Source organism: Miscanthus floridulus, chromosome 4, assembly GCF_019320115.1.
Source record: "Miscanthus floridulus cultivar M001 chromosome 4, ASM1932011v1, whole genome shotgun sequence".
Classification (NCBI taxonomy): Eukaryota; Viridiplantae; Streptophyta; class Magnoliopsida; order Poales; family Poaceae; genus Miscanthus; species Miscanthus floridulus.
Window position 1 is genome coordinate 101,301,974 of NC_089583.1, and position 11,669 is coordinate 101,313,642.

At 41.0% G+C, this 11,669-nt stretch overlaps 1 protein-coding gene across 1 annotated transcript; it reads left to right on the forward strand.

Moving 5' to 3' along the window:
* Positions 1-1,427: 1,427 nt before the first annotated feature.
* Positions 1,428-11,229, forward strand: LOC136550159 (serine/threonine-protein kinase STY17-like). Its single transcript, XM_066541646.1, has 15 exons — positions 1,428-1,793; positions 2,930-3,044; positions 4,056-4,156; positions 4,407-4,461; positions 5,291-5,401; positions 6,922-6,969; positions 7,371-7,546; positions 7,618-7,725; positions 8,171-8,244; positions 8,369-8,541; positions 9,232-9,327; positions 10,099-10,179; positions 10,273-10,326; positions 10,582-10,713; positions 10,803-11,229. The coding sequence occupies exons 1-15, from the start codon at positions 1,594-1,596 to the stop codon at positions 10,872-10,874; spliced, it is 1,596 nt and encodes a 531-aa protein (XP_066397743.1). The 5' UTR covers positions 1,428-1,593; the 3' UTR covers positions 10,875-11,229.
* Positions 11,230-11,669: the final 440 nt, after the last annotated feature.

The window sequence follows — 11,669 nt, forward strand, 5'->3', positions numbered from 1 at the left end:
CAAGATCTCAGCGGGAGGATCCCTTCTTTCCAGCGCCCACTGGCGCCCCTCCTCTCGATGCTCGGGGCGTCACCCATCTTCCCCGCCTTCTTCGATGGCTGTGGTGGTGCGTCGCAGTGCCTTGGAGTGGCTCTTTTGCTGGCTTCTCTGGGCCTCCCGGCGTTCTTTTCTAGCCTTCTCGGGTAGCTAGGATGGCGCCTCCTCAACCTGTCATTCTCCAGTGGCCGCGGTAGCACCCCTCTTCCTGGCATTTGGTGGTGTTGCCTCTCTTTCCGATTGCGCATGTTCCGCATGCCTACTTCCTCAATCCTTGGCTGTTACTTAAGCTCTATATATGCGTAGCAAGAGAGATAATATTTTTCATTTCTTATGGGTAGGCCATATGTATACGAGTATCTACAACTATAGACTGCTATAGGACTTTTGTGTCTCACGTTGTGGCTGCCCTTAGCCCTTAGGGTATGTTTGGTTTCGAGGATGGGCAGGGGCAGGATAGGACGACCCTGACTCCAGGACTATTTGGTTCGGAGGTCTCCAGGGGCAAGGACATCCCTTGTGCGAATATTCTCGCAAGATCCGGGCTCACTTCGCCCCCAAAAAATGAGCAGACAGGACCGTCGCCGGTGGGACGATTGTCACACGCGCACATGCGAAGAACGAGAAGAGCAGCGGAGGCTTGCCACAGTTGAGGAAGAAGGAAGAAGCAGGGACTCACCGGAGTTGCTGAAGTCGAGGAAGAAGCGAGCGAGCGAGCGAGCCCCGCCGTCACGCGGGTGAGCTCCACCCCGCCCCGCCCTACCGCTGGCGAGTGCGTGGGCGAGCTCCTCTATGCGTCCTTAGGGAAGGAAAGAGGAAGGAAAAAAAGACTAGCACATTGACCCCATCTATTACGCCACTTAGTGCCTTCAAATCAAACAAAAAAAAGGTTGACTCTGTCTCTTCTCAACCGAACAAAAAAAATTAAGTCATTTCATCACAGAAATTAGAGAGAGGCCATCCCACCTATTTTGGCTTCTAACCAAACGTTATCTTGGAATCTAAGTAGCATATATTTGGGCCGTGTTTAGTTGGCCCGAATCGGCGCCGGCGAAAGCACTGTAAACGTCCGTCTCGAAATCACTGTTTGTATTTGGCAATAATTGTCCCATCGTTGACTAATTGGGCTTAAAACGTTCGTCTCGTAAAGTACAACTAAACTGTATAATTAATTTTTGATTTCGTCAACATTTAGTACTCTATACATGTACCGTAAGTTTGATGTGACGAAGAATATTCTTTTTTTATAGTGCTAAAGTTTGAATTCTGGGTCTTGGGTAGTTTTCCATTTGTGTAATTGTGTTCGTCCCTGCTCCCTGCAACATGGAGAAAGTAGGGGCTGAATTGCGAGAAGTGGAGCATCGAAACCTGGCCCAGGAGAGCAGCTTCCCGTCTCCCCGTCTCATCTCATGTCATGACTAAGCACCACCTCCCCCATCCTCCTCTGTCCTCGTATAAAGCGCCGCAGCCCACGACGGCGACGACGCCCATGGCAGCTGGAGCACCAGCACACGCCGCTTCCCCGGCTCCCCGCCGCTTCCCCTAGCCGACCGCCCCATGGCCGCCGAGTCCTGCGGCAGCCGCGGCGCCTCGCCCCCGCCTCCTCCCTCCGCTGGCGGCGCGGCCGGGAGGCGCCGCAAGGCGGAGGCCTACGCCGAGGTGCTCCGCCGCATCCGCGCTGGCGCCGGCGGCTACGGTGCTGCTCGCCCCGGGTTGGAGGACGAGCTCTGGGCCCATTTCCAAGGCCTACCCGCCAGGTCCAAAACTCTCTCCTCTCTCCCTCCTGCATGTAGGATGTGTTGTGTTCGCTAGTCTGCTTGCTAGCACCTCTGCGAAATTTCGATGCGTCGCGCTTGATGCGTAGGATCCTCTACTGTTGGATCGCATGCTAAGTTGATCTATCTTGTCCTCGCTCGATTTTCTTCCTTTTAGTTACTGCGGCTGGGGTCCAGTCGATCGTACAGTACCCGATCCGCGCCGCAGCTGCTCGTCGCCGCTGTAGCTAAAGCTAAGCCTGCCGCCTTTTTGTCGTCGATAGGATTTGTGTTCGCGTTCGCCGTGGCGCTTGTCGGCCCACCACGGGCCATGGCATCTTTGTTGGTTATACGTAAATTCGCACGGATCAAGATGCAAACATAAAGCAGCTAACCGGTTTCTCTTTCTCGGTATTAATATATGCTAATCTTCTTGGTTAACATGCAAGCTTAACTAGTGCTAATGGTTCCCATTACTAGATCTAGATTAACACAACCCAACTAGACAGTACATGCAGTAGCAGTACAACTCCTTGTAGTACAACAACTTGCTGTTTCTTTTCTCTTTTCACAATGCCAGTCTGGTTGGAATACTAGTTTAATTCCTCTTCGAGAAGGAACACACAATGCCAGTCTGGTTGGATCGACGGCGCAATGCTTAGAAGTAGTCTATTTTATGTCTTTGACGTACTGCTAAAATTTACATTGTTCGTTGCATTAGTCGGTACACACTATCTACTCGTGGAGATTTCTCCTTCTCATGTGAATGAAAACTGTACACATTTTTGTATACCTTTTGTTAACCGTAGGCTGTGTCTGTAAACATCAAACAGTGGTTGCTTGGGTATTCCACTATTCCTCTTGATAATTACCATTTCAAATTTGTGATATGTTATTTCTTGTTTTCTTCTTTACTTGTCACGATCCCATTTGCTTCTTTAGCATGTCTTGGCCTGTTTATCACAGCGCTGCAAGAACATGAAAAATCAAGGCCATTTGCAAGAGCACTGTAGCATTATTGTATACTTGTATATGCACATCTTGTTGTAGCTCCTTGTAGCAAGAACTAGCACTGATTTAAATAATTGCATGCCACTGAAATCTAATACTAGGCATGGTTGACTTCGTGGAATGAACAGATATGCTTTGGATGTCAACGTAGAGCGCGTTGAAGATGTCTTACTGCACAAGAAATTGCTCGAGCAAGCCCATGAACCTATGAATGGTCTGGTCTTTGATGTTCGTCCTTCACAGGTGATTAATTCATGCATCATATATCTACTTTATTTATTCATACTGACTAGGCATCAATTAGTGGCCATTATTCTCCCAATCTATTTCTACGAAATAACCATAAGCTCTTCCTTGAAACATTCTTAAAATAACTCGTATCTAGTTTAAGCTCTCAAATTCACACAATTGCACAATCACCTTCCCTTTCTCTTTTGCTGCACATACTGTTAGTTATTATGTTACAGTGCGCCATTGTCAAAACGAACTTCATAAAGGCTGCTTTCTACTTTATTCCATTGCATTGCATGGTTACATACTCAGGCTTTTGCAATGGTCTTTGGTGGCAGCTATGTCTTTTCATTTTATGTGTGATAACTGCTTTTGCAATAAAAGTGTGCCCAGTTTAAGCTTCTCTTGTCTTGTCTCTTGTGAAATGAATATGCATGAAGGGCTGGATACTAATCAGTTTTAGAATAAAAAAGTACAGTACGCGCTTATTCAAAGATGAGGTGATAGATAATATCTCATATATTTCTTTTTTATTTATCTTGTTTTGGCATTTGTTTATCTGATTCTAATGTTCTCAAAGTAGATCACACATTCATAGTTTGCTATTTTTTTTTGTGTGTTTTTATCAAGAAACTGAGGGAGATAACATGCACAATTGCAGACTCTTTTCTTAGTTCTTACTCAACTAGTTGATGTGTCTGTGGAGATGTGAAGTACATGTTTCCGTAGTACTGTAGTTTGAAATTGAAACGTTATAAGACTTGGTCAGGGATTTATTAGTTTTTACTGTATTTGATGGAATAGCATTATCTTACGGTGGGGGAGAACTTTGAATTTGAGGTTGAGCCAGTGAATCTCTTAGCTGGATAATTGTAGTCCTTGGAAACTCATCCTTTTCGTATAAATAGATAGATATTGATAATGTGAACTTTTTAGCATATATACTCTAGTATATTTCATTAGTATGTTATTTAACTCAACTAAATGAACTGCACCTCTATGTTGACAATGATTTAGTTTTAGGTTGTTACTCTGGAGGAAAGCACTGGATTTGAGTCCGCAACTTCCTTTAAGCAAGAAGAACAAGATCCCCAGTGCTCAGTATTCACATCAAGAGATCAAAGGTGATCTGGTCTAGTCTTCTTTCATATTATACAGTCCACTTGCAAGTTGCAAGCTTGTTAGCTTGTGTCCTTGGAATAATTTTTTAATGCTTCTTATGGTATAGTTTAACACTTCTGCAGTTTTTATTTTTATTTTTTTACTCTGTGTTTCATTAGAGGTGTTGCATTTACGGGGCTTATGTAGGTATTAGTATGTTTTGCTAATGATAAATTAAGGGACAATATTTTCTGATGCATAATACTGTTACAGGCCTTTGCATGAAATTATATTTGCATGTGACGATAAGCCAAAGCTTCTTAGTCAGGTAAACCACCAACATCTTGTCTGGGAACTGAATAGCATTTTGATTTGATTGCATTCTCATGTGGTCACTTGATGTAAGTTATTGTATGGCCTCAAAAGTTGTAGAAACCTCAATCAGCAACGGAGCTGCTAACACGAGTGATGTTTTACTTAGGCCCCATCTGGCACATCTCCAGCTCCAAGTTTCACCTTTAGATCTGGAGTTTGTATACTAAGATTAAGAACCTTGAAACTTTTTTTTTTGTTTTGAATAGAAAGAAAATGAATCCAACAATTCAGGTGTATCCACAGCTGCACAAATTTATAGAGCTAGAAATACCTAGTACCAAATCATCCACAGATTTCTTGGAGCTGGGCTCTGCCAAACAGGGCCTTAGTGTGTTTGATTGTGAGATATCTCCTGCATATCTAAGCTACAGCCAGTCTGTGGCCTGTTTATATAATAGTTTTCCTGTGATTCCTCATCTGTTCTGCATACTTTTGCTTGACATATTCAGCCAATTTCATTTCTTTTTTCCCTTAAAATTCTGCTTTGATGTAGCATCTACATGTTTCAAATCTTGTTTTGTCTTATATCTACATGTTTCAAATCTTGTTTTGTCTTGTATCTGTTCCTTATTCTTTGGATGCTGTAGATCCTTTACTTGTAGTATAGTTTCAGTAGGGTGCTAAACTGCTAACCTACTCTTTTTTTAAGAACTGTTTATACACTAAGGCTATTGATCAGGTGGTTCTGTTTTCTGTTCTTCAAGATTCCACTTTGTTTTACTCTTGGTTGCTTTCTTGTTTTGAGACAGCTATAAAATGTATATATCTTTTGTTTTATTCAGTTAACTTCTCTTCTTGGGGAGCTTGGTCTTAATATCCAAGAAGCACATGCATATTCGACAAGTGACGGCTATTCCTTGGACATCTTTGTTGTTGATGGCTGGAAGTATGAGGTAATTCAGCATTTCTGGTGGATAAAAATTGATCAATCATTGTTTGACAGAGCCACATAAACCTACCGCAAATCCTTTAAGATGAGGTCATGTGAACTGAAGCTGCAATGCTATCAGTGTACTGATTTTGCGTAGATATAAACAAATTTTGGGGTCTGAATCTGTTCTTTGTGTGATGATGCAAACTTTCGGTACTGTACTCCAGATACAATTGGGCTCAGAATCAGATAGCGTATTTTATGTTATTCCTATTGTTTCACCAATCTTGATTTTTGCATATTCTAAAACTATTCTACTATAATTTGACATGTGCCTACACATGATTGAACAGTGACACTAAAAAATATAAAATTCAAGTGATGATGATTCCAGCTCTTTAAAGTATCTTTTCTCGGCTTATTCTAACACCTTTTTAAGTCTTACATGATGTGCCACAACCAGTACCTGTCATAGTTTGTGTGACAGACTGACAGCATGCCTATAGGCACAATGAAAGCGATAAAAAAGCTTGCCTATTCAGTTAACTTAATGCTTCAGGGCCTTTAGTTTATTTTGAAAAATTAGCATTTCCTTTTTAGCTGTCATAATTTTTTTTGAATGATAGCTGTCATAATTTTTCATGGTTATCACTGGCTACTAGGTACCTTGGATTAGGGTGTGTTTTACTAAGGGGATCTTGTCTCTTGTAATTGTAACGAGTGGTATCTTCATTGGCTTTCCTTTTCCTTTTTAACCAAAGGCATGTATCCTTTTAGTTAGCAAAGAGATGAAGAGCAAAAGAAAAAACAACACAGGAGTGCTGGCAGATTCAACTGAGGCGGTGAATGGGAAAAGGCAGATTTTGTAGCTGAAGCATACATCTTGTTCTTGTGTTGGGGGCAGTTAGAGTTATGACCTTTTGCATGTGCAGTTGTGCATGAGCTCAGGATGTGCAAAGGAACATATTTTTGGTTGCTGTTAGTAATTAGTTATTTTGTTATCCTCCGCACAATATAGATGAAAGATGGACGGTGGTAGGTAGATCCTGGTTTATTGCCTAAACATAATCATCTTTCCACTTGACTCACCCTTCTGCCAAACACTCCTCTTGACAGTCCTCCATTCCGTTTCATTGAAACAATTCAATGTTGTTTCTTGATGAACTAATCTCAGAATTCTTTGCAGAAATTGAATGTTTTACAAATTTTAGGGTGGTGATCATTTCGAAATTATTGATTTGAAGACACATGATTTTAGTAGTTGTTTCCAGATCCATCTAGCTACCAGAAATCACTGGATCGCACACAACAGTGGGCACCAATATGGATGGTAGATGCTTGAAGAGTATGCTGATCATCTTAAGCCACATAGTTAGCCTAATTAGCCTAATCCTGACCTCGAGCTTTGTCACTGTAAGAAGGTTTCAGAGTTGTAGCAAACTTTGTAACTGCAGTGCCGGCTTGAATTTGAAAATGTATATATGTTTGTCCTTTTAATGTTTGTTCGCTTCTGTTTCATCCTCCTTTTCCAACAATGTCCAGGCTGACATTCTCCGAAGCGCATTGACGGAAGGCGTTGATAAAATAAAGGTAAGATGTGACAGACTAATGCTTTAACTGGAATATAATCAAGCTCTTCAGATTTATATTTATATCATATGATAAGTCTCGTGTTAGTTGCTTTTGTACAACAGAATTAGTGTATTGTAGGTATAACTTCATGTTTACAACTTGTTACCTTTCTCTTACTATTTTAATACTTATATTGTCCTTAAAAAGTAGTGGTTGCACTTTTTAGTGTTGCTAAACAGTAAGAATTGTTTCTGTCAAAATTAACGAGTGGTAAATTTAGTGCCATTAACCTTGAAGAGCAGCTTGAATAAGACAGCATCAGCACCACTGTACCTGATGCTGCTCATGTCGTTTATCACCCAAAGACTTTCTGTGCATTATGGTCATCTTCTTAGTCCTTTTTTTAAATGCTAATGCAGTACAGAGCATGGCCATTGGTACCGTCGATGTCTGCTAGGATGGATCACCAACCATTGGAGGTTTCTCCTTCATCTGACTTTGTCCAGATACCAGCTGATGCAGCTGATGTTTGGGAAGTCGATCCCAGGCTTCTCAAATTTGAACAAAAATTAGCGTCTGGATCATTTGGTGATCTGTATGTTCAAGAAGCAAATTGAAGTAGCAACTCTTATTTATATGTAACTGACTTATTTGATGTGCCATCAGATACCATGGGACGTACTGTAGTCAAGATGTAGCTATCAAAGTACTCAAGCCTGAGCGGGTTAGCGTTGATATGCTGCGTGAGTTTGCACAGGAAGTATATATAATGAAGTGAGTGATGAACTTTACTTATGCTTGGACTGAGAAAATGGTGTAATATTCACTTCACAATACAGCATTTTAGAATGATGTTCCATCATTTATTTATGACTGCCCAGGCAAATTGAATTTGCTGTAATGACTTTGTGTATGGGAAGTAACATGATGCTAATTTAAGATTTTTTTGTTTCATAGTTCTGCAATTTGAGTTTACTGACCATGGGTTTAAGGAATGATTTATTGTTTAACATCATGTTCGATTACAACTTAATAACATAGTGTATCAAAACCTTGAATAGCATTAGCCTGTTATTTTTAGTCTTGATGATCAGACACTTACTGAACTTGAGACAATCATTATGCTCCAGCTCTCTTTTCAAAATTGATTTTGCATGATGTCACTCTTATTGATATATTCAGTCACCTTCTCCAACCATGTTTAATCCTAATTTCACAGAAAGGTTCGTCACAAAAATGTTGTGCAATTTATCGGTGCATGCACGAGACCTCCTGTTTTGTGTATCATTACAGGTATACAGTCCTGACACATAATAATACCTCCTATCTTCACAGTGCCGCGTAGATTCTCTTGCATTTCTACTTTGGAGCATCACTCGTATTAGCTGTTTATTCCTTTTCTTTTTGTTATTGCCAGAATTCATGCATGGAGGCAGTATTTTTGACTTCCTTTACAATAGACGAGGAAATTTTCAGCTCCCGGATGTGATTAGAATTGCATCTGATGTGTCCAAGGGAATGAATTACTTGCATCAGATTAATATTGTTCATAGGGACTTGAAGACTGCAAATCTTCTTATGGATGATCAGGTACTTAACTGCACATCGTATTATTAACCTTTGTTACAGCATCTATCTCGGGAAAATAGAAGTCTACTACCATACTCACTTCTCAGGATAGTGGAATCTTAGCTTTAGATGCAAAGGTTCTTTTGGTCCTGAACTCCTGATATCCTGACATCTTGAAGATAATTCTGCACTAGCTTAGACCGCTGTGAAATTGAATAAAAATACGGTCAACCTCCATGGCCAATTGCATATGGTACCACAAATCAACAGCTTCACCGGATCTCATGCCTATAAGAAATTGTTCTGAGGCCACCTGCTCCACCCTCCAGCAGTCCTATTTTTGTGCACACCTGTCTGTCTAATTATACTGCAAGTCTGCAATTGCTTCAACATAGGCGTGCATGCATTGTCAGTCACTCAGTCTTTTCTCGAACCAATCAATGGACCCGTTGTATCTGTGAACTATGACATTTGTTTTTGAGAATGGATCATGATCATGTTGAACTTCTTATGTTTGCTTGCCCTTGGGCACTATAAGGGCGTACCCAGTGTAGAGAGCTCCCGCCCTGTGCGGGGTCTGGGGAAGGGTGTTAGTGGCAAGCCTTACCCTCGCCTGTGCAATGCGCCGCCCTTGGGCACTATATATGTTTCAAATAAATAAGCATGTGTTTACTCAGATTATTGTGCCATTTGAATGATATAATCTTGCAGGTTGTCAAGGTTGCAGACTTTGGGGTTGCAAGGGTTAAAGACCAGTCAGGAGTTATGACCGCAGAAACAGGAACCTACAGATGGATGGCCCCTGAGGTTGATTTTGCCAAATTGCCTGATATTAAACATTGAGAAATTCTTAGCATTAAAAGCAGCGTATGTGAAATTCGTTTCAGTGCTTAAATGTGGTTTCATATCAAGCGGATTACATACTAGTCGTGCAGACTGCAGACAGAATGCCCAAAATGCGAGAATTTATCCCCCTAGACCACCTTGATAGTTTGCTTGAAGCAGCAAATTTGTTGGGGCCTCAGTGTGTTATACCTAAAAGTTTACTTAGTTCCCAATGTCACTTTTCAAGAAATCAAGATTAAAATTTTCTTTGAGCAGCTTGCGATGCCTCAGCTATTGTGACATGACTATTTTTCTTTATTCTGCGCGTTCTACATCAATGCTACTTCACCAAGCCAACAATTCTAGCATGCCTGAATATGATTTGTTTACTTGGTCTGCCGTGGGTATTACTGTTCCTGTATTTAAGCTAAAGTACCATAAAGAAAATTCTTATTATTACCAGAAAGTACTTTGAAAAGAAATCCAAGATCCTTTTGTGGGATCAAACTGCTTATCTCAGCTTTAGAGTAAACTAGTGGCCTGTCAAACTGAAGGTAGTCCAGCAAATGTTTATCATTTATTTTTAGTTTACCTTCAGTAATACATAACAGATAATTTATTGGTATGTTGGGGGTTAATGAGCTCCTTAGGTGGTATCTTCACAGTGCACTTCAGATTTGTGCCACATAAGAGTCAAAACTAGCTTTTGTTTATGCAGCACCTTGTTTTACTAAAAAAAAATTATATGTGCAGGTCATTGAGCACTTGCCGTATGATCATAGAGCGGATGTTTTCAGTTTTGGGATAGTTCTTTGGGAGCTGCTGACTGCAAAGGTTATTTTGTCTCACCATCATTCTGTTTCACCAGCTTAATGGTAGAGCAGAAATGTGGTTTTGCTAATTGTTGAGTTGGCCTTTTCTTTTCAGCTTCCATACGAAGACATGACACCTCTTCAGGCGGCAGTTGCCGTTGTTCAAAAGGTATCATAGTTTAACACATCAGTTACTGTGGTTTGTCACAAAATAAGAACAGTAGCACATCTTGCTGTTATCATACTACATCAATTTGCTGAAAGGAAAAGGTTCCAAATAAAAAAGCGAATGCTGAATTGTAGATCCATTTGAAGTCCTGGAATCTTTTCTGGTGCTTGGTGGAAGTGAATTGCTCCTTGTGAAACTGCTGCCGAGTTCCTGTTTTGAATCCTAATCTGCCAGACCCGATAACTCTGCATGCAGGATCTGAGGCCTACTATTGCTGCTGATACTCATCCTATGCTCGCTGAACTCCTTCAGAGATGCTGGCAGAAAGATCCTGCTCTAAGACCAACCTTTGCAGAGATTGTGGATATACTGAACTCTATAAAGGAGGTGTGTGTTCACACAAAGAACTACGTGCGTTTCCCCCGTTTTTTTATTTTATTTTGTTCTATGATTTTTTTCACACGCTTCATTGCCAGGTGGTTCAGAGTTCTGTGCATCACAAGAGGCATCCAGGTCGATCTCACTCCGGGAGGAGACGAGGCTGTTGATGCGCCAGTTTTGTGTAGTGTTGCACGCCCTTTACATTTTCTTTTCGTAGTCGAGTGATGACTTCAGAATACGGCCAGAATAGTTTACTATGTTCATTCCGAGAGGTTTTCTTACAACTTTTTTTTAAATTTTTTTTGGCTAACGCTTAAAGGCCTTTCCACTTTTAAAAGCTTAGAGGGGCATATCCACGTTTACATTTGGGCTGCATCTGTATTTTGTAGTCTCTTTTTTTTTATTAAGTTGCACAGGCAAATAAGATTCAAATGGAAAACTTTAACCAATACAGAATAAGTATCTGTAAATTAAACCATGTAAATTTAGTATCACTAGAATCACATTTGACAACACTTTTGTATATTGTTAATTTTATGTTCATGAGTATTATAATATACTCCATCCGTCTCTAAATATATGTCGTTTTTGTTTTCTATTTTCTGAGAAAACTTTAATTAAATATATATTAAAAATATTAACGGGGGACACATGTTCGTCGACCGGATATGAGATGTACACGATAGCAGCATCGCCGAGAAGGTAGGATTCCAGAGGCATCACGGGCGCATGGAAACCGGATGAAAGGTCGCGAAAATGGCATGGAAATCTGTACTCGCCGTGCCCTGCACTCCAAGCCCGAGGTTGAAATTTTGACCTAGTTTAAGGGACTCTTTGGCAGGGCTCCGGTGGATCCGGCTCCCGCCCTTGCTCATCTATTGACCACCCACGGGCCGACAGAGAGTTACTGTTCACCGAAGCCGTTTTTTTTCTCTCCTTTCCTCTCTCACAGACACCATCGG

Coding starts and splice junctions, on each gene's coding strand:
- LOC136550159 (XM_066541646.1), top strand. CDS start 1,594: ATGGCCGCCGAGTCCTGCGGCAGCCGCGGCGCCTCGCCCCCGCCTCCT. Junction 8,245..8,368: donor TGTTTTGTGTATCATTACAG/GTATACAGTCCT, acceptor TGTTATTGCCAG/AATTCATGCATGGAGGCAGT. Junction 10,714..10,802: donor TACTGAACTCTATAAAGGAG/GTGTGTGTTCAC, acceptor CTTCATTGCCAG/GTGGTTCAGAGTTCTGTGCA.